Consider the following 22,121-nt stretch of genomic DNA (forward strand, 5'->3'; position numbering starts at 1 on the left):
ATTCCAATTGGCTCACGTAGAATCTTAGCATAAATGTAAATTTACTGGCAACCAGAAGTGATTCTCTGCCCCCAAACTCCAGAACAAAATATGATATTCCCCATGAACTGATGTACCTTGAAGTGCAGCCATGTTACACCTGATACTGATGAACCAGCCTATAGTAAATGGCCATTTCACAGCCTTGCTCCTTTTTTCTATGCACCCCTTCCCCCTTTTAATACTCCTTTGTCTTTGGTCTATTGGCACTCTCCTTGTTAAGCCTCAAAATTCATCATCTGTTGCCTGTCTCCTTTATCATTTACTTACTTACTTACTTACTTACTTACTTACTGCCCTATACCCACAGGTCTCAGGGTAGTTTACAGGATAAAATCAAAATATAAAACCACAAAATACATAATCAAAATAAAATCAAAATGGCCCCTTCTAATGAAATTCCCTGCCTCACAGTAATATGCTTGCTTTTCCAGTTGCCATGTTTAAACATCAGCAGTAGGACCAAACTACATGTGACATGTGAAACCTGTGATTGGATCTCCTGACATTTTAATTATAGTTTCAAAGCTGCCATGTGGAGCTCTGAATTTTATTGGAGCAGCCGTGTTTTGTGGGAGGAGTTTAATTCTATCCTCTGCACTGTTTTCCTTATCTAACACCCCCCCCCCCAAATGCTGTTAACCCCAGCAACAGAAAACTAATTACAGGTTACTGTTATCCACTTCCCTCAAGATGGATCCCTCCAATTCTATTCTGACAAAGTCAGCTCTGATTAAACTGCAATAGTAAACTGGTTATAGAACATGAACATAGGGAGAGGAGGGGGGCAGTCCTCACAAGACAAGGGAATGGGACTGGGATGAGAAAATATGATATCTGCATTGAACAACTCTTCTGACATTGTAAGCTAAGTCAGTATTGATGTTTTATGATTAATTTTGAGGATACTCGTAATTTTCCAAGAGCAGGAAACATGAGTGTATCTATAGAAATAACTGTCTTTCACTGTTACAAAATGGCATTTGACATATGCCTGAGCATTTGAGCTGGTTGAGTCAGCAGTAGGGCTGGTCTTTAACACAGAGGCCAAGCTTAAAGCATTAAAAGCAGCTAGCAAAACCTATATTCTAAAGTGAAAACCTTTTCCTTTAACCACTTTGGCATATGTAACAGCAGAGGAAAAAAGGAAACATATGCAGTTCCTTTTTCCAACTGCATGTCCATTTTCTCTTTCTGTATCTTAATGTTGAACTCCTATTATGGATAGATATTTTAAGTGAGCTTTTCTTGCATCCTTTCAAACTCTATCAAAAATATTTGAATGTTGTTGTTGTTCTTATATTATCCTTGCTTCACCCTAAGGCCCCTGGCTGGGTTACAACAATTTAAAATACAGCATTAAAAACACTTTAAAACAAATTACAATTACAAAAAGGTAGGTCTTAAAAATATGTATCTCAAATGTCAGGTTTCAGGGTAAACAGAGAATGCATTCTTTTTGTACATATATTCTGTCCAAGTAAGTAAACATTAGTTCTTAATATAAAAGTTATCAGCAAAATAGTTAATTCTGCATTTAGTAATTTAATTATTGTCTCCGTAGGCATACTTATGTAAGAATATGTCCACAACCTGTAGATATTAGTGATAAAGATAACTTTCTTTGAGATTTTAAAATAACATATTTGAAACAATCTGCTTTAATGAAAAGCCACACAAGATTATGCCTCTTGTAATTTGTTATTTACTACAAATATTAACTGACCTTAGTAGTCAGCCAAACATCTGATTTCTAGAACCCCACACACTTAATGGGATCTTGTTCTTGGCCATGAGGATAACCTCATCTCCTGTTCCAGTGTTGGATCTTGGACAAGGGGTGGAAGATTGTTTCTCAGTTACACTGCACTGCCAAGGTAGTTGGAACACTGGAAGATCACATTGGCAGAAAAAAACCTCAGCTTGAAGCCAGAAAGGAGGACAGGATTGCCTTCCATAGGCACTCTCCAAAGGAACTTGGTAGCCCAGCTTAATTGCAGAGATAGTATTTTTCCTCTCTGCACTTTTGCAGAGGAAGGTAGGAACTTGCTCACTTGTCCTCTCCCAGGGTGCTCCTGCCCTGGCAAAGATAGGAGTCTGGAGGAAGCAGGTCAGACAGTGGTATGGAGCAGGGAACTGACATCTGGGTTATTACCACACAAAGGTCAAAAGGCAGGATTGCAACAAGCAGGCCCACGCAGAGCTTGTCTGAGGCCCAGGGCCAGAATCTTGTCCCCAGTTGCTGGACTTTAGTTCAGTGACAGTGCCCAGATCTCATACTGCTATACTCACTCAGCCAGCTGCTTTCCCTCCAAGTTAGTGTTTGAGTTATTTCTGGTAATTTGTTCTGACACCTGACAGCTGGACTCCGACATTAATTGACTGAAGTGGGAAACCACCTTAATATAAAGACTTAATATAAAACAACTGGCTCTTCTGTAGATTCTAGTGCCTGTTCATCTCTAGATCCTGCCTCTACCCCACACAATCTGATGGCTGCTTTTAAGGCTCCATGGAGACCTAGGGAGAAAAGACTCAGAGAGAGAGGATGTGGATTTTACTTCTCAACTGGGTTGCTTAGCAGCAGCATATGCTCAAAATTGATATCTTCTTATCCTTTGTTTTAGCGGGAGATCAATGATGCCACTACACTGGTGCTGTTCATAGATGCAATGTCATGCCTTTCATCTAGTGATAGATTCTAAAGAACTAGCAGCACATCTCAATGTTCATTTTGTGGATTGTAACCTTGAATCTATTAGTTTAAAGTGTTTTATGTTTTGAAATATTTTGAAAAATATTTAAGAAACTTCAAGTTGGCTGTAGTATTTATATGATAAAGAAGCATGTTTCACCACCTCCTCCTCCATCACCTTTTCTATTCAGTCTCACTGACCTCCTACTACCAATCTCAAAGCTGACATGACTTCCTTGTTTAGCAAGACTGCCAGAGGCTCTTTTATGTGAAGCCAAGAAGTGAATACTTAGGTATTCTTTTTCAACTAGTTAACAAATATTTGATCAGCAGGCCCACTTTGAGTGTCCATATCTTTTATAATTAGTTTTCATTTTGTAGTCAAGCCTCATCTAACCTTGATCTCCTGGGTTCTGAAAATTCAAAGGAGAAAGAAAGTCACCACCACCATCCTTACACTACTGCTGTCATAACATAATTAAAATACAAGAAAGTCAAAATGCATAATTCAGCTTTTGTTTTCATTTCATTCATATTCCCCAAAATGTTCAGTAAGCAAAAATTTCACATTCTGTAAATTTTAATCTAAGCATCACTTGCTTAATTTGATGGTTGAGGGGATAATTAATTAGAACTTCAATTTTATGCACACTTATTTTGGATTAAATGTATTGAACTGAACGGGACTAACTTTTGATGAGGGTGCATAGAATTGGGATGCAATAAATTCCACTAAATAGAAGTAGCTAGATAATTTCAATATGAAGTCAGAAGAGAGGCAGTATAAGATCACATTTCAAAGTGGGTAGGGTGTTCGTTAGCCATCATAAAATTTGATCATTTACTGGCAATGAAATTGAATTTAGGATTAAGCCTTTTTTACACACCCACACACCTTGTTATATTGCATTTAGGCCAAGGGATCATGTAGTCCAGTATCATTTATGTGTTTAACAATGGCTAGCCCATGTCCCCCAAAAGTACACAAACAGTACACAAACAGCATGAATGCACAAGTCCTCTCACATGATATAGCAATGGATTTCCCAGTGTTGGTTGTTTTGGGTGATTGTAGTGACCATTTTGGCATATGTGATATTTAAATTAATAAAATAAATAACAATGATCAAGGCCCCTTTGGTTAAATGGCTCAAGATTTTACGGTCACCATGTTTGCAATGGGTATGTCTCAATTTTTTGTTGTTGTTAATTAAATTTATATACTGCCCTTCATCCAAAGCTCACAAGTCCATTTACAGTATAAAGTTGTTGGATGCCTGACTCCTGGACATCTGGAAAAACTGATTTCCATCCCATCCATGCTGGAAGGTGTATTTCTGAATTTCTATCTCAGGCATGTCCAACTTCAAGTAGGCTGTGATCTTTATCCAGTATAAAAAAACTGGCAGTGTTCTCCACACTCTCCCATTGTCATTTTTCAACTTAAACATATTATATTTGGCTGAGGAAACCCAGCCAGATGGGCAGGGTAGAAATAATAAATTTTTATTATTATTATAAAAATAACAACAAATTATTGCCCCCACACCAGCCCCCTCTCATGACCCCTGGCACATGCGGGAAGCCAACACGCCCCAAAATGTATATTTCCCCCTTTACTGGACGACAAGTTTTCGAGTAAGCGCAGCTGGAGCTGGAAAGGTGGGGAAAGTTCAGCATCCACACAGAACTAGGAGGGAGAGCGGATAGGCGGTTTCCACAGGAACCGGCAAGAGAGGGAGGAGGGGCACCACCCTTCCCATGGCTCCCTCCACAGTGCTACAGCCCATGTGGAGCCCATGTGCCTCGTCATCACCCTCTGCCTCCTTGCCTTGGGGCTGTGGCTTGCAGGGGGTGGAGGCAAGCACCTCACACCTTTCCAGCCAGGTGGCTGGGCATCGAGAAAAGCTGATGGCTGGAGTGGGGCGCTTGAGGCGGCTGTGAGGAGGCAGAGGCAGAGGCAGCACCAGAGTGGAGACTCAACTAGCCATGCTGCCTGAAGAGTTGCTCCAGCCACAGCCGAGCGTGCGCTGAGGGTGCCTGGCAGCCATGGGAGAGGGCGGGTGGAGGTGACGAAGCCTTAGTCATGTGATCGACCAAAAGCCATCCTGCAATTGACCGGTCGATCGTGATCAATGCGTTGGACATGTCTGTTCTATCTCTTTTGGCCTGGATGGTGGTAATCCATGAGTGAAGGAATTTAATGTAATTCTTTCATCAAATAAACATAGACCTGATAGGATTTATATTCTCTAGGACTCCCAGTGGGTTGGGGGCCTATTCATATGATTGGATCTTGGAGATCTGGATGGATTACTGAGAGCCTTTGGGATGGGTGAGTTTTCTTTTATGGGGACTGGGAATTCTGTCAAAATCCTGGTTGACTTCTATAATGTGGAAATGAGTCAATTAGCTAATACGGTTGCTTCTAAGGGTGATCTCCTGCCTGTTGACTTCATGGTTTTCTATGAAGCTTGGTACAATGTTGAACAACAGGGACAATGGCTAGAGTGATCATGAAGCATCTCAGTCTGTGGATGCCCAGGAAGTGCCAGGAAGTTCCTTGGCAGTCAGAAGCCAATGCTCTGTACTTTTGCCATCTTGGCTGATTAAAGATTCTGGATGAGGAATGTCCAAAATGATGGATGTTATACAGATTTTCTTATGGGACTGGGAGGCAAGGGGGCCATATATGTTAAAGGAACTCTCACTGAACTCCTCCATTCTTTCTTTTAAAAATAATAATTCTTTAGTCATTCTGAATAATATTTTTTGGTTGAGACGCTGAAGCATCTGGTGGCAGCACATCTATAATTGGGTATTAATCATATGCTAGTAGTGATCTCAGTTTATTGAGTAGTGTTTCTTATGTAGCTACAATGGCACCATGCAAGAGAAAGATATCAGAATGATCAAGCGAATCTCAAGATTTATAGAAGCATATTTATTTTAAGGAAAAACCCACCTGCCTGTTACACTTCACAGTAGGGTGATCTCCCCTCTATCCACATTGAGGTTCTTCAGCATGCTGGAACACTCTTTATGCAGAGTAGACCTGGAAAGCTCTTTGTTCTCAGAATTCATATGGGCAGCTCTACCCACCTGTGCTCAGATTCCAGCCCCTCCTTCTCCTAGTCTGGCTTCTGCACAGAATTAACATAGGCTGTGGTATTGCTTCTTTCATCATCTTCGTATCCTTCCCTTTGGCTTCCTAGAGAATGAGGTTGTCAGTCTTTTACTGAGCCTGTCAGCATTGGGTTGTCTGCTGCATCCTTGCCTGTATGTGGACAAAACATATCAGGGCTTTTCCTGCAGCCATATCTTCAGCTGTCTTCTTTTTTTCTCCCCACTTCAAGCCCCCACCTGTGTCTCAGTGTTTCTGATTCATCAGTGCACACTGCGAGAGAAGGTGTGCCCTCTATCCTGACCTTGACTGCTGGGGAAGTTTCCTGCAGATATTCACAACAGTGTGTGTCAGTGACAGGTTCCACTTCACACTGCCCAATGAGGACCAAGCAGTGGACATGGAATGCTGACTGTTGGGATGAGGGCATGCCAAGACCTAGAGAAGGAATGAAGTGGTTGGACTCAGAACAGAAAATACTCCTATGGCATTGGCAACATTTTGTTACAGGTCCCATTTGTGTATTAGTGAAACATTTTTTGTCCAGTTTCCAGATTCCAGTCCAGTTTTGGGAGTGAGACTGTCTAGATTATCTTGTTACAGGTGAGTAGCCGTGTTGGTCTGCCATAGTCAAAACAAAATAAAATAATAAAAATTCTTTCCAGTAGCACCTTAGAGACCAACTAAGTTTGTTCTTGGTATGAGCGAAGTGTGCATGCACACGAAAGCTCATACCAAGAACAAACTTAGTTGGTCTCTAAGGTGCTACTGAAAAGAATTTTATTTTATTTTATTTTGTTTAGATTATCTTGGTTGATGACCTATGCTTACCTGTATAAGGGGAGTGCATATCTATTAGTTCTGCTGAGCCTCTCAGCAGCTTTCACTGCCATCAGACATGTGTACTGCATTGTGCTGGTCAATAGCAGTCCATGTGGTGGAGGGGAGCCATGGAGCTACCGTCTTAAAACCAGCACCATGGCAGTTCATTTGCACTGGGGTGGGGCAGCCCTGACCTTGCCACCACCCTATCCCACACCAGCTCATTCAGGTAAGTTTCAGCAACACCTGTATCAGGATGATATGTCTACCCCACACCATGGGCTGCTTAGTGGCACTAGTTTTAGGCCTGCCTAGAAAAGCAACTAGGGCTGAGCCTAATATTGATAAGAACTCTTAAGCTATTGTTAGGAGCACCTTCAGCACTTGTTTGGCTTATTCCTGTCTCTCTTGTTGGTAGTGCCATACAGAGAGAAGCATGCTCACACTCTGATTTTGTCCACACACTATTTTTAGAAACTTCTAACATATGGCCGCTTTTCTCTGGTGTGATATCCATAGGCGTATTACTAAATATCAGTGTGGTATTTTGAATATGGTTCCTTCTATATGGTCGTTACCACCACACATACGGAATAAGAAATAAATAGGATCAGTTTCCCTAAAGCAAATGTTTCATGTGAGAATTGCTTTTGGGGTCATCATAAAAGCATAAGTAAAGTGTAGTGTTTTACTTTATTCCACTTTGTCTTTGCACTGGATCCTCCTTAATTTTTAAAACAAGCGTGATAAGGTTGGATATTTAAAGTTCAGAAGGTGTGGATAATTTTTTTAGGCCGAGAGCATAGGCTATACATTCATTTGCTTTGCTTTACCTTATATGAAGGTTTTCTTCCTTTCATGCTCGTCTCTATAAAAATCCCCCTAAATTCTATTTACCCATATCTTCTAACTTGGAAAAAATAAGTTCAGTGTGCCATAGATTATTCAGAAAAGAAGCTTTTAAAAATGTTTTCCAGCTCTTTCACCAGTAGGAATTTTAAACCTGTTTCAGTGCAAGAGTGTAAACATATTTAAATATTTTGATATAACATTAGAATTAAACAATTTTGAACAGTTTAAAAATGCCTAGTGATGTCCTTTTTGCAGGCAATACTATTGTAGCAAGGCACTAATCAGCTAAGTACCATAATCCTCCTTATAGGGTAAATTCTTACTTGACCTCCAGCTATATACAGCACATAGTAACAGCATTAAACTGTAACCCTTCTCTCCTGCTCTCCACAGCTTCTCTACTGGGTCAGCATTTGGGCCCAAATAATTTTTAGTTTTATTTTATATAGTTTACCTTTCCTCTCCCAGATGCATTATATTTTGTAATTGGAGGTGAGGAAAGGTTTTGAACAAATTGTTTGGAAATCTGGACTCTTAAATTGAAGTGACATTTCACATGGTTTCCTCAAAGCTACAAGGATTAAATGAAGCAGTAGGCTGCACAGAAATTGATGCATTCTCGGGAACTTGATGCTCCTGACTTTCCAGATGTGCAGTGGCTGATCAAAAGGTAAAGAATGAAATAATACATGGACTTTTAAATTTTTACATTATTGGTTTTATGGGGAGTATTGAGGAACTTTAAAAAAGTAAATTGAGCTTTAAATTATTTATGACAAACAACTAGGCTTATTTTTTTGTAAAGGGTCTAGTATATTTCATTTTTAATATCCGGGCTTTAAAGCAGAATATCACCATCCATAGATTTATAAACTGTAGAATGTGATTGTGGTTCTTAAAAGTGTAAATTTGAGGCACTTAGCTAGTATTAGTTGCAGTGCAGCTTGATACCTTGATATCTTTATTGTTTATTTGCTTGATTAACGAGACAAAAATAGTAATTCTGCATACCATCCAGTTATTTTATCTGGTTCATCACATTTTCTGTCTGAAATGGCAAGTGTGTAGCATTTTAACCACTTTGCTATTTAAAGCATTTAATACTTTAGGAAAGCATTTTGTATTATAGTTGGTGTTTAGTAACTTAACTAATGATAATAATATAGCCAGAGAGATAACAGCAAAAGAAGCCAAGTCTAGTGGAGCCCTAAAAAACTCAAGCCCAGTTATCAGTTGTAAAAACATCTTAAGCCAAAGTGAAATAAAACATGTTATTTGCATTAGCTGTTACAATTTCATTGTTAGTGGTTTTAATATTATAATTATCTTTGGGCTAAATATTTACTATATCATTTTGATGCATGTTAAGTTTAAGGTTCAATCAGTTTAAAACACTAAATTGCAGAACTTTTAATACTTAGTTTTAAAACACTGTACCAAACAAAGGATCCAGTTCTACTCATGAGGGGGTGGATTTCTGAGCCAGTAAAGAATTTCATTTCAGAGTAATAAAGAAATGTGCATATATTTAGGCATGGATGTGAAAAATGTTCATCTTGTCCTATTCTCCTCACCAAATGGGGTTTTGAACTTGTGTTTCCTCAAGTAGCAGATTATTTAGCCACATGTTAAACTTCTTTTGAAACGAAGGGGCATTTCAAAAGCAAGTTGCAAAATGGCATGGGACTTCCTTGTTGCTTAAATTGGGGAAGTCAATTAATTCCCCGCTGTATTTGGGCACCCACAAAGAAGCTCTTTAGACCGTGGCCAATGAGTAAATGTCTTCAGAAGAGTCCCAGTGAATGATGTAGTCCTATATAATACATTTTAAAAGAAATAACTTTGGTATGCTAAATAATTGTTTTATTTATTGTTTATTGAAAGATTGTATGTAAAGAACCTATGGCAGTTAAACACCTCCCCAGATATCCTTCCCTCCAAAGCTATGATGAAAACTTAGCAAATATAGGGAGGGGGAGGGAAGGGGAACTAGAAGAGACACCAATAAATGTGGGTGAGGATTCAAAGAGTTCTTAAAACTCAGACCAGATACCATTGCATTCAGTGCTAGCATCACATCTACGAATTTTTTTATTTTTTTATTTTTTTTTTGGTTTCCAGGTCCAGAAGTTCATCCACCCAGGTTTTGAAGTGCAATGGGGTCAATGCCTTCAGGTATTGGAGAGTGAGATGCTTATGAGATGATAAGCTATCAATGGAACTAGCAAGATCCAAAGCAATCTTTTTTTTTTTAATTGCAGAAAACTTCCACATTTTTCTTGCACATCTTAAGTACTTCTTGAAGTTTTCACCAACGCATAGATTTATTTACACTGTTACACTGTTTATTTGATTTCTTGTTGAAATGCATTAAGTTTCACAGTGTAATATTGTATCTTTTGGGGAGGGGGAAACAAGCAGTTGAAAACTCAGTTGAGTTTTCCCACTTCAGTAATACAGCATCTGTAACATGATTTATTTACAGGTAGGTAGCTGTGTTGGTCTGCCATAGTCAAAACAAAACAAAAAATAAAAAATAAAAAAATCCTTCCAGTAGCACCTTGGAGACCAACTAAGTTTGTTCTTGGTATGAGCTTTCATGTGCATGCACACTTCTTCAGATACCTGGAAGGATTTTTTTTTTAAAAAAATTGTTATGATTTATTTAGTTAGGTGGTTTGCATAAGCAATTTGTATTATTTTTGTTACTGTCCTAATTTGTGCTTTGGGAATTCTTACATGGAATCAAGTAGATAATCACAAGAACACTTTTGTCAAATATTGCTTACAAAGGGATCTTGAAATAGATTAATGAGGTGAGAATACAGTGAATGGAAACAGTTCTGTGGATTTCAGTGGAATTTTAGTTACAGGTAGGTAGCCGTGTTGGTCTGCTGTAGTCGAAACAAAATAACAGCCCCTCCAGTAGAACCTTAGAGACCAATTAAGTTTGTTATTGGTATGAGCTTTTGTGTGCATGCACACTTCTTCAGAATTTTAGTGAGATTTTCAAGGCAATAGATAGGTTTTCTGGACTGAAGACTTCTGCCCCAATCTCGCTAAGGAGACACATCATCTAAGCAGGCTTCTACATGCATATCATTTGGTGGAAAATATATTAGTAATTGTAATATTTTACTTATGTTGATTATTCTGGAGCACCGCTTGCATGTACTGTATGCGTTGTAATAGTGGATACATTGTGATGAATACATTCGTTGTACTTTGCTTGCCATATATTGTGTTTTGGTATGCTGGCCTGAACCCCTGTATTTCTTTTATTGTTAACTACAAGCAGAGATTCAAATGGCATGCTAAGGCAAACTTAGGTTCATCTTAGCATGACACAGCAGTAAAAAGGACCTGGGAGAAACAAAGTAGTTGCAAACTCTTTTCTGGGAGCACACACATTCTCACACCTGTGGTAAGCCATAACTTGGCTTACTGTTGTTATTTCTAAAGCAAAGTCACCTGTCTGAAATTTTGAACAGAGAAACTAGAAGGAAGGAGTGCATGCTTAGGTGATGGAATGTTGTTACATATGTTAGGATGTAATTCATAGTTTGCCCTAAACTGCATTCTGGCTCTCAGCTTGCTATGCTTTAATCACAATACTTCCATAATCTGGGATATATATACAGATTTTACACAAGATACACAGTTCTTCAATATTTAGTTTCATCACTCATGAAGGATGATATGATTTATGAAAGTAAACAAGCTAATGAAAAGATTTTTAAAATTATAGCTTTCAGAAGAAGTATTATTTTTATTATTTACTAGTGGTTTAAACCCGTTAAATTAACGGGCGCTAGAACATATGTGGAGGGGGCTGCAGCAAAGTTTTTTTTTTTTTTTTTTAAGACAGGCATGGTACCTTCTCCCCAAATAGAAGAGCAGCCTTCCATACACACAGCGTCCCTCCGCCACCCAAAAGCAAATGCCGAGGATGTGTCTCTCTGTTCCCCTCAGCACGGCCGCTGCCAGAGGTCTCGCCTCAGCCGGCCTCCCTCCCTCGCTGCTGGCTCTCCTCCTCCTCCGCCAGCTGCCTGGGCGAGACCCGGAAAGAGGAGGAGGAGGGCGGCAGCAGCAGCAGCGGGAGGGTGTCGGTTGCTGGTCCAGAGAGAAGAGTTTTTAAAGGCTCCTCTTGCCCGCTTTTTTACCTCGGGGGGGGGGAGATGAAGGAGCCGCTGCGCTTCCCGAGGCCTTTAAAAAAAAGTAATAAAAGTCACTTGCACGCAGACTTGCAGCTCGGGTCTCTCTCCCCCCCCCCCCCAGTTTCCCCTGCAATTGATTTTTCACGCAAACATCCCGGCTGGCGGGGAGGGAGAGCCTGCGCCTCGAGACTGGACTGAGGCGTGCAGGTCCAGGTGGTGCCGCTGCCGCATTGTTTGCGTGAGGGGTTGAGGAGGCCAAGCAGCAGCAGCGACGGCGGGTGTCCGCTTGCCTCCCTCTCCGGAATATCAATGGGGAGGGAGCAGCCGCTGAGGTGTCCTCCGGTGGGGAGGGAGCAGCCGCTGAGATGTGCGCGAGAGCGGGACTGCGAGCCAGGCTCATGCGGGGCAGGTGAGGGGCCGAGTGGGAGGAGGAGGAGGACGACAACAGCCGGGAGCCTTTTATTGGCCTCTGGAGCGCCGGCGCTCCGCGGGGAGGGCTGTTCTGCTGGCCGCCCAAACCGCCACTTCAACTGCCGCCGCCACTCCCCACCTGATGTCTCTGCGCTCCAATCCCTGTGTCCGTGGGGCACATGCGCAGTAGCGCAAACCCAGAGACACAGGGACTGGACGCAGAGACACTTGGGTTTTATATATATAGATTATTTATTATATATTAAATTTCTATACTATCCTTCATACAAAGATCACAGGGTAGTTTACAAGGCAGGAAAGAAGAAAATGTATATATTTTATTTCTTTAATTACATATTTATAAACCACAACTTCATATAAAATACAAGGTTGTATACTGGATAAAAACACAATATTACAATAAAACAATAAAAATGTGAAACGAACCAGTAAGAGCTGGTGATCTAGCTTTTCTGAGAATCATTTGTCCTTTGATTTTGATTTTTTCTTCTGTTCTGAACTTAGCTCATTTTATTTTTAAAAAGTATTTAGCTACGGTGGGACATATTGTAAGGCAGATAAGTAATGGCTGAAAATAATAAAGTATATAGTAGGTATTTGTCCTACAATAAATTATGTGAACATTTGTACTGTCAGAAGATGCATATTGTTTGTTGTTAATTTTATTTTACCTAAGTGGCTACTTGATATAAACAATACAAATAAGAATCCTGCCCCAAATTATTGAATAAGTTCTGTAAGGATAATTCTTTCATAATTTCTTTTTGTATTTTCCCCTTTTAATTAATTATGGCTTGGAGGATAATTTAAATTAAGTTACAGTGCAATCCTGTACATAGTGAAACATGAAACTTGTTCCAGAGGGCTGGTGTGAAGAGGAGGGAATTGCCAAAAGTGGGCAGTGAACTTCTCAATTTGGGGCATCCCCCCCCTGCTACTGATATCCCATGTAGTTTAGGAGGGTCATCAACCCTCTGGAAAGGTTTCTGCCAGGGATACAGGAAGGAGGAAGGTGTGGAAACTTCCTTAAGTTAACCCACCAAGTCCATCTGTTTATCTGTGAGTGATCCAGACACCATGATGTGAATATGAAACAGATACAAATGCGCTTTAAAACATGTTGCTAGGTTAATTTTTGAATTTTTCATTGCATATTGTATTTTGTATTTAGTTGTCCTGCTTCAGACCTCCTTTTGGATGTGTGAAGCAATTATATAAATATAATAAAATAAACTTAAACTAACAAATGTGGTATGAAAAAATAGAATTACAACTTAATTGATTAAACTAATGTATTTTTGTTTTACTAACTCATTGTACTGTATTATTTAATATTTATAGAACACTTTTGAATGTTCAGATATTTCAGATACATTATCTTCTTGTAACCATTAAAACATTGCTGCAAGTATCATTATCAGCATATTGTAGATGGTGGCCACGGAAGGGGGAGGCTGAGCTTGATACTGGATTTACTAAGGCCCCCTAAGTGAGTTTCCTGGAAGAGATGAAATTTGAACTGGGGATTTCTTGATTCATAATGCATTCTCTTAGCCACTATGTTACATATATCAGCTCTGGAAAACAAATTAAACTTAAAACAATGTGCTTCCTTTTGAGTGAGTGATTATCAGGTTATTAGAAAGCCAGTGCAGTTATTATAGTTCAGTCAACTAGAATAATTAGTTTTGAATTAGTTTGTAACAAATAAATTTTAAGCATTGAAAATATTGATAATGTTTACTTCTTGTTTTTCTTGATTACTTAGAAAAAGAAGCCCATCAATATCCAGAGATCAGAACAGGAGGTTCAATCAACAGGAGGAGAGAGACGACTACTCACAGTATGCAACATCAGACAGTGCAATGCCAAGATCACCATCAGATTATACGGACAGACGGTCACAACATGGATCTCAGTTATATGAAGAACCTGAACTTGATGACTACAGGGATTCAAACAGGAGAAGTCGCAGGCGTTCGAGGGAATATCCTTTAGAGGAAGATGATGTGCAGAATAGAGAGGAATATGAGAGGCAGCGGCGGGAAGAGGAGTACCAAGCACGATACCGAAGTGATCCTAATTTGGCTCGTTATCCCGTCAAACCACAACCATATGAGGAACAAATGCGTATTCATGCTGAAGTGTCCCGCGCACGTCATGAACGAAGGCACAGTGATGTGTCTTTGGCAAATACTGAATTGGAAGATTCCCGGTTATCTATGATGAGAATGGAACGGCCATCACGGCAAAGGTCTGCATCTGAACACAGAGCTGCCATGGACCAATGTTCATATTCAATGGAAAGAACTCAGGGACCAAGTCCCAGTCGGCAAAGAAACACAAATCACAGCCCTCCAACACCTAGGAGGAGTCCCATTCCTTTTGATAGGCCAGATATGAGGCGAACTGATTCATTAAGAAAACAGCATCATTTGGATCCTAGCTCAGCTGTACGGAAAACAAAACGTGAAAAAATGGAAACCATGTTAAGAAATGATTCACTAAGTTCAGATCAATCTGAATCAGTTAGGCCTCCACCACCAAAGCCTCATAAAACAAAAAAAGGGGGTAAAATGCGTCAGGTTTCACTGAGCAGCTCTGAGGAAGAGTTGGCCTCTACTCCAGAGTATACCAGCTGTGACGATGTAGAGATTGAAAGTGAAAGTGTTAGTGAGAAAGGTAAGAATTTTGCTTTTACTGTATAGATGGATTTTGTGTACATTCTAATTCTGTAAAAGAGACGCATCTGTGCTGCAGACCTCAGGTGTTTGGTGGGGGCTATTTTGCTTTGTTTTTACACTTATGGGTCACATACTGTCCCATTTATCAGCATGGGCAGATGAAGCTACAAATTAGTCAAAAGTCTAAGAACTGAAGTATGCATTACATATATATGTTTCTAACTATATACTTATAAAATATATAACCATAGTGGTGGGAGTGATATACTTGGATCAAATGGTACTAAGGGATTTTCTGTTTGAAATCCCTCCCTTGCTCCTTTTCATACTATTTTACTGCTTGAAATTTCTTCCCCCATCCCCCATTACACACACATATATATACACACCACAAGAAGGTACTATAAGCTCTTCAGAGGAGGAAAACAAATACAAATATAGCTCTCTCCAGTAGAGTTAATACTAGTTTCAGGGAAGGTGATTTCAAATGATGTGGATAAAGGTTTTTTTTTTTTTTTACCCTCTGCCCTAACATCAATCTCCTGTTCCAATTTAGCCCACTCCATGTGGCTGCTTTTAAGTGAAAATGAAAAAATCCAGAGACCCAACCACATATCTCCCACATCAAAGTGTAGTGTGATCATCCGTGATGATTAAAACAAGAACACAATTATAACATGGTAGAAAAACACAATTGCTCTGTTCTTGTTCATTGATAAAGCACAGTTATGGTTAGTGTTGGTTAAGTACATGAAAGGAGGAAAATTAATGGGTCATAGTTTCAGTTTGTATGGGTCTGCACATAAGCATGCACATACATACATGCACACATGACCATTTAGCAAAAATGTCTATATTGTAACCAGCAGTGGGACCTTATAGCACATCCTTTTGGACTGTCAGTCTTATAATTGTATTTTATGTTCAAACTGGATTCTAAGCATTGTGTTCTTGGAAATGGGAATGAAACTTGGTTCGTTTTTAGTGATAAATAATGACCAGTTTACACAGATGTAAAACAAACAGTGATTAATCCCGACTAAAATGAACAAACAGCTGTTAACTTAGCACTGCAATCTTTTTCTTACAGTCATATTTCTTCTACCTTGCTCTCTAGATCAAAAACATACACAGAGTATAAAAGAATTTTTTAAGGTCTGAAGTCAGTCTAAAACAAAGAAATGATGGTTGTCCTCTTTATTATATGGAAGTGGTTCATTTTTTATTCTGTAATATAGTGCTGTGGACTTCATTTGTTCTTCAATGTGGCCCAAACTGCCATCTTTCAAATGGTTTGCCCCTAGAATATACATGCACACTCTCTTGTGGACAGACTGGTCACATTCATCTGAGCCAATGCTGTGGTTTCTCTCTCTCCAAACAAACCACTACTTGAAGCCAATATTTTTTTAATTGGCTTCCCAACTGTGATTTGTTTTGGAGAAACAAACCACAAGTGCTGGTTCAGATGTAATGCTAAACCAGCTGCTCTGTGGTTTGCTTCCCTGCTTGAGTAAGGGAAAAGTGAAGCAGGAACACTCTGAGCTGTGTGATCAAAAAGCAGCTCATGCACAGTATGGCTAAACAAACCATACTTTGTGAATTAGTGTTGCAGCTGAACATGGTCATTCACAGGTATGTTTGTATTCTCATAGACTTCGGTGAGTGTTCTCTCTCTCTTTTACATTCCCTCTTTCTGTTATCAGCATTGCTTGGTTCATGCATTAGCTGTGGTTTGAGAGCTAGTAAGGAAGGAAGGAAGAAACTGTGGAAGAAACTGAACACTACGTGCTTTTATCCCCCTGTTTCTGAAATTATGGCAGATTGCTATAAGGCATGGTACCAACTTATATTTTTCCATCTCCAAAGACCCTCAACTCTTGCATATGTGTTTTGTGTCTTCTGATATCCACCACTGATTGGTGTCCATTGCCTTTCAGTGAGATATACTGAGAGGCTATATTGTTTCAGTGTTTTATAGTGGAGCATCTCTGAGCAAAATCTATGGAATCTGAATGTATCTTCTTCTGCTAAGCTCAAGGAATAGTTACCCACATGGCAGTGGGAGTATCAATGAAAAATGGGATGAATCCACACATCAGAAAAATAAGTTCAGTGATTCATTTACAAGCTATTGTTCAACCACACTAATAATACCATATGTTTTTTAAGTTAAAATAGTTTACTTACAAACTCTCCAAAGGTCAGATGCATGTGCTTTTCCTTACAGCATTCAGAAAAAGTTGCACAGGCAGTAAAACTTGATTAGTTACAGTGGTGAAAGTTCCTGAATTCTTCTTCTTCTTCTTCTTCTTCTTCTTCTTCTTCTTCTTCTTCTTCTTCTTCTTCTTCTTCTTCAGGGATCACTCGTAGCCGAGTAAGATTGTCTTCCATAAACACGGTTTTAACAATGAGTCCTTGGAGACCAATTCTGGATCCACACGTCCTTCCACAGTGGGGACATTGTTTTCCAGGTGGGAGTTGATCACGGTGTGGATTTGCCAAGTGTGCCTTCCTCTTAGCATGTTTCTCTCTTGCGCCCTGAGTTCCAGTGTCTTCAAAGCCCATGACACCTTTGGTAAAGGCTGTTCTCCAACTGGAGCGCTCACAGGCCAGTGTTTCCCAGTTGTCAGTGTTTATACTACATTTTTAAAGATTTGCCTTGAGACAGTCTGTAAACCTCTTTGGTTGACCACCAGCATTACGCTTTCCATTTTAAAGTTCGGAATAGAGTAGTTGCTTTGGAAGACGATCATCAGGCATCCGCACAACATGACCAGTCCAATGAAGTTGATGTTGAAGAATCATTGCTTCAACACTGGTGATCTTTGCTTCTTCCAGTACACTGATATTAGTTTGCCTGTCTTCCCAAGTGATGTGTAAAATTGCATGTCAGTATCCCGACCCCTCCTGTGATAAAATAAAGACACAGGACTTGATAAGTAAGGTTAATGGGCATGAAAAGGCCACAACTTTATTGATTACGGATGTTGAGCGGTATTGTCTTAGGCATTGGAACTAACCAACTATATCCGACTCCAGCACGTTGTGCTGGCAGTCCGGGAAGCGTTAACCACTGATGGGAGAGCCCTGCTGCTGCACATCAGCTAGGGACTCACCCTGTGGTCACCAATATGGGGCGACTACAGCCTTGTTTTGCAGTCTAAGCTGCTGCAATTGAAACAACAAATGACATGGGCCTTCTATCCACAAATGTTTTACTTGGATATTGAACCAACACGGATAGTACACACCAATGATGTATTCCACAATCAGCCTTAAATTCTTGAGGTTTTTGCCTTTTAGGCCATGTTTGGAAACCCACAAGTGACAAAGTCTGTTTGCTGTTGTAAGCCACCTTGAATGACTCACTGGTCCAATTTCAAGAAGTGCCAGATTATTGGGAAGTTTACCTGCTCTTATGGCCTGTGTAATTCTATATCCATACGCTTGATTGGTTGACAGATCCTTCACAATACTGTCACTGAGTTCAATAACAGGCACTCCAATTGAAATTTTTGGAAATTTAGGATTAATATCAAGCTCTGTAGCTTCATCTAACATTTTACCAATGTCACCTGTCCACTTGTTGTTTGACAAAGTCTTCCCATCAAGGGCTGTGATTAAATGGCGAAGAGGTAACTCGTTGGTGTGAAGAGCACAAACTAGCCAGTTAAGTTTGCAGCCTAGTTTGACTTCTACCTAGTTCATGGTGCCACCTTCCCAGCCGGTATTAATATTTGTTGAATCACCTCCAATTGCTTGTATTGTTTTATCAATACCTTTATCTTTCATGAAATTCAGTAAATTGTCAGCAATTATTTCAGCTGGTTTTTCATTCTTTGAGCTTTTCTCTGGTGTAAAGTGATAAAAGTATCTCCCACCTGGCTCACTACAAACTGAATAATGTTGTTCTTTCATAGTACTGGGAAACTGCTGCTCTGAATTTTCAGCCTTCAGCATTACTTTAGTTGAATCTTCACGACCCTCGAAAAATACGCAATCAATTTGACCCTTCTTACAAATTTCTTCAAATTTATTGTCTAATGATGACATTTCTCCTGCGCTCTCTTTACTTTATTGTGGTCAACAACAAGTTTCGTATTTTCTTCAGTGATCAAGCCGATATCAGTAAATGCAGCAGTGGTAATTGCAGCTGTGGCACGAAGACCAACACCGTATCTGATGCTCTGCATAGCAATATTAGGTATATCTAATGTATTGTACTGTTTCTCTCCATTAGAAGTTGAAGGAGCTGCTAAAGCATAATTTGATTCACTTCCATCTTCTGTATCAGATTCTTTTTCCTCATTTCCAACCCCGGAGGAACTTTCTTCATGTGATGGAAGTGAAGAAGTCTGCAAGCATTCCTTTTTATATTCAGCATCAGCAAGTCTTGTTCTCTCAACTTCTCACTTTTGCTTTTTTATCAGTCTGTTATGTTCTGGAAAATCTGGCAAACCAATTTTGTGTGGTCCAATAGAACCAATCTTGTTTCTCTGGCCTTTAATGAAAGCAAGTTATTTCACTAGGATCTTCTTGTTTTTAGAGCATGCACAATTAATGTGATCTTCTTTTGTGCAATCTGTAGCACAGCCAAATTCAGAGCACATAACAATTTCACATTTGCAATTGAGAATGTCAAAGAGCTTGTCAAGTTTTGAAGCAAAGGCTTCTTTAGTATCTAACTTGCCCCTTCCAAGAGATATGTTTTTTGCTTGCTCCCAACTTTCTTGAATCTTTGCTAATACTGTAACTCTTGAATTCACAACAGGGAAAACAAAAGAACAGTTTGCTCTTTCCCATTTTTCAAGTACTTTAGGATATATGTCTTTTGCAGCACTGGCAGCTGGATAGTTTCTCATATCCTCACTACTTTGTTCTCTCAGCAACAGTCCATATCTTAACACGTCTCGCAAAGTTGGTAATTCAGAAGGCAACATGTCTCTTCCATTTCCAATAAGGTTGCTCATATGTGTGAATGTTCCCTGTCTTGTTCTCTTCTTTGTAGTCATAGTGAAGCAGTTATCACTGGTTGTAGAAAGCAAAAAAGAAATCACATACCGTTGTATAATATTAATATTAATAATACAGATAACTACAATACATATTTAAGAGAACTATAATATCCTGTAATCAATTTTAGGCACTTATCAACATCAGTTTTCATGAAAATTTGGGAATAACCTATACGTTTAAATGACAGAAAAATTTAAAAAATGTTAAAAAGTAGGAACTTTTCACATAGATATTTACCAAGCAAGACCTAAATATTTACAAGTAACCAGAATATATTTCAAATTACCTAATCATACCACAACTTTTTAACACCCCTCAAATCAGGATTTTTAAAGATGAAAAATTCAACACGCCCTAATGGGGCGTGCCTTTGTCCCTCACCTACCACGGCTTCGGACAGGGACACGCCCCCAGACTCATTTAACGAAGTACCCTTCAGCATTTGGGGGAGGTGATGGCCCAATCTCCCCCCCACCTTCAGCCTTTCCAAGATAATCCAATGCCTAACCACCAATGGAGCTGAAAAGGCTCGCCGCCAATACCCTCATACCCGCAACCAATACCTAATAGCTAGCAAGGTATCAGCAAGCCATACATCATTCCCATCATCTGAGAGATGAACCCCATCATTCCGGTAAAGGGCTGCCTCGCTGAACTTTATTGCAGGGTGAGGGATAACCTGGCCTCTCAGCAACCAGCTCAGATCTCCTCATCTGCTGCGCTTCTCTGGTAGACTGAGGGAAACAAAAGGTTTGATTAACTTCCTCCCAAGGCGAGGAGGAGTGACCTAGCTAAGCCTGGGAGGACAGTTTACTCTGTGGCATTAACCCCTTCATGGATTAATTAGGTTTAAGCATGTTGGTTAAATTAGGTTGGTTATCCCACATAATGATCCTCAGAAATCACTGCAGATGGCTATTCTATTTTAGAGCATAAGATTAACTGTTCGTCCCACACAGAAGTGTGGTTCCCATACAGACTCTTCCATGTTCATAAACTGGTGATTCTCTACATATTTTTCATCATAATTCTTGTTTATTTTACTTTTTGATTTTCACAATCTCATTCAGACCATTTGTTTGAAGCATTATATAAATTTCAGAAAAAATCCAATAATATAGTTTTTCTCACCTTGTAGAGACTGGTGGAGAGCCAATAATACATATGAATAATATATAAGTATACTCTATAGAAGGGTAAACATACCTTAGCATTTGCATATTACTGAAATCCTGTTTTCCTGCTTCCTTTTCAGTATAAGCCACTGTAGAACATACTAGGCCCCAAGGGTGTCTACTAAAGATAGTTACATATTGCGTTCTAAGTGTCTACATGCTTAAAAATGAATATTATTAAATTAGATAAGGCAACTGGGCAACATGGTTGATTTATATGTCAATGTACCTCTGATTTTGTGGGCTCCGGAGCTTGTAATGTGGACTGCTGAGATTTTTGCTAAGATTTCCTCAGTTTGTGCCTTGACTTTAATACACTGTATGTCAATATAATCTAGTTATTAAAGCTTATTAATGGAATGGAGAAGAATTTTGCTTCCCATTTCTGATACCAGCTGACAGTCTTCTCTTAGTATGACAGTATGTTCTAAGATGGTGGACTTATTTATTCTTATTTGTGTCACCTATGTAGAATAACTAACATGTTCATTTGAAACTTGGTATTTAATTTTACATTTTAACATAATATTATTATGTCGTAATAACAATAACAATAGAATAGGATTTTATTATTACTTTAGGCCTGTTGACAAAAGTAATTATACAGTCATACCTTGGAAGTCAAACAGAATCCGTTCCGGAAATCTGTTCGACTTCCAAAACGTTCGGAAACCAAAGGATGGCTTCTGATTGACTGCAGGAAGTTCCTGCAGCCAATCAGAAGCTGTGGAAGCCCCGTCGAACATTTGGCTTCCAAAAATAGTTCGCAAACCGGAACAGTCACTTCTGGGTTTGTGGCGTTTGGGAACCAAAATGTCTGAGTACTAAGCTGTTCGAAAACCAAGGTACGACTGTATTAAAAACAATCAAAGAAATTATCTTGTAAACTTCCAGACAGTTATCTTGTAAAATTCCACAGACAAATCTGTTTTGACACAGAATAGATACCAGCTACATCAAAAGAGACATTTCCCTGACTGTGGAATTTTAAATATAACACATCCCATCATTTCTTTTAAACTAATGTGTCATGCAATGGTTAAGAACAAGGTAGTTTACGCATCCACTAAGAAAATAGAACACAAGACTAAGCTAAATATGTATAAAATACATTTGCTTATA

The 22,121-nt window shown here is 39.4% G+C and overlaps 1 protein-coding gene across 7 annotated transcripts in view; it reads left to right on the forward strand.

Annotated features, from left to right (window-relative positions):
- The window catches only part of RIMS2 (regulating synaptic membrane exocytosis 2), a 355,451-nt gene that overhangs the window by 134,352 nt on the left and 198,978 nt on the right, over positions 1-22,121 (forward strand). For all 7 annotated transcript variants that reach the window (XM_033155715.1, XM_033155716.1, XM_033155724.1 and 4 more), the window contains one exon: positions 13,890-14,803. In XM_033155715.1, the coding sequence (XP_033011606.1) occupies positions 13,890-14,803 (914 nt within the window). The remainder of the gene's footprint in view (positions 1-13,889; positions 14,804-22,121) is intronic.

Source organism: Lacerta agilis, chromosome 7, assembly GCF_009819535.1.
Source record: "Lacerta agilis isolate rLacAgi1 chromosome 7, rLacAgi1.pri, whole genome shotgun sequence".
Classification (NCBI taxonomy): domain Eukaryota; kingdom Metazoa; phylum Chordata; class Lepidosauria; order Squamata; family Lacertidae; genus Lacerta; species Lacerta agilis.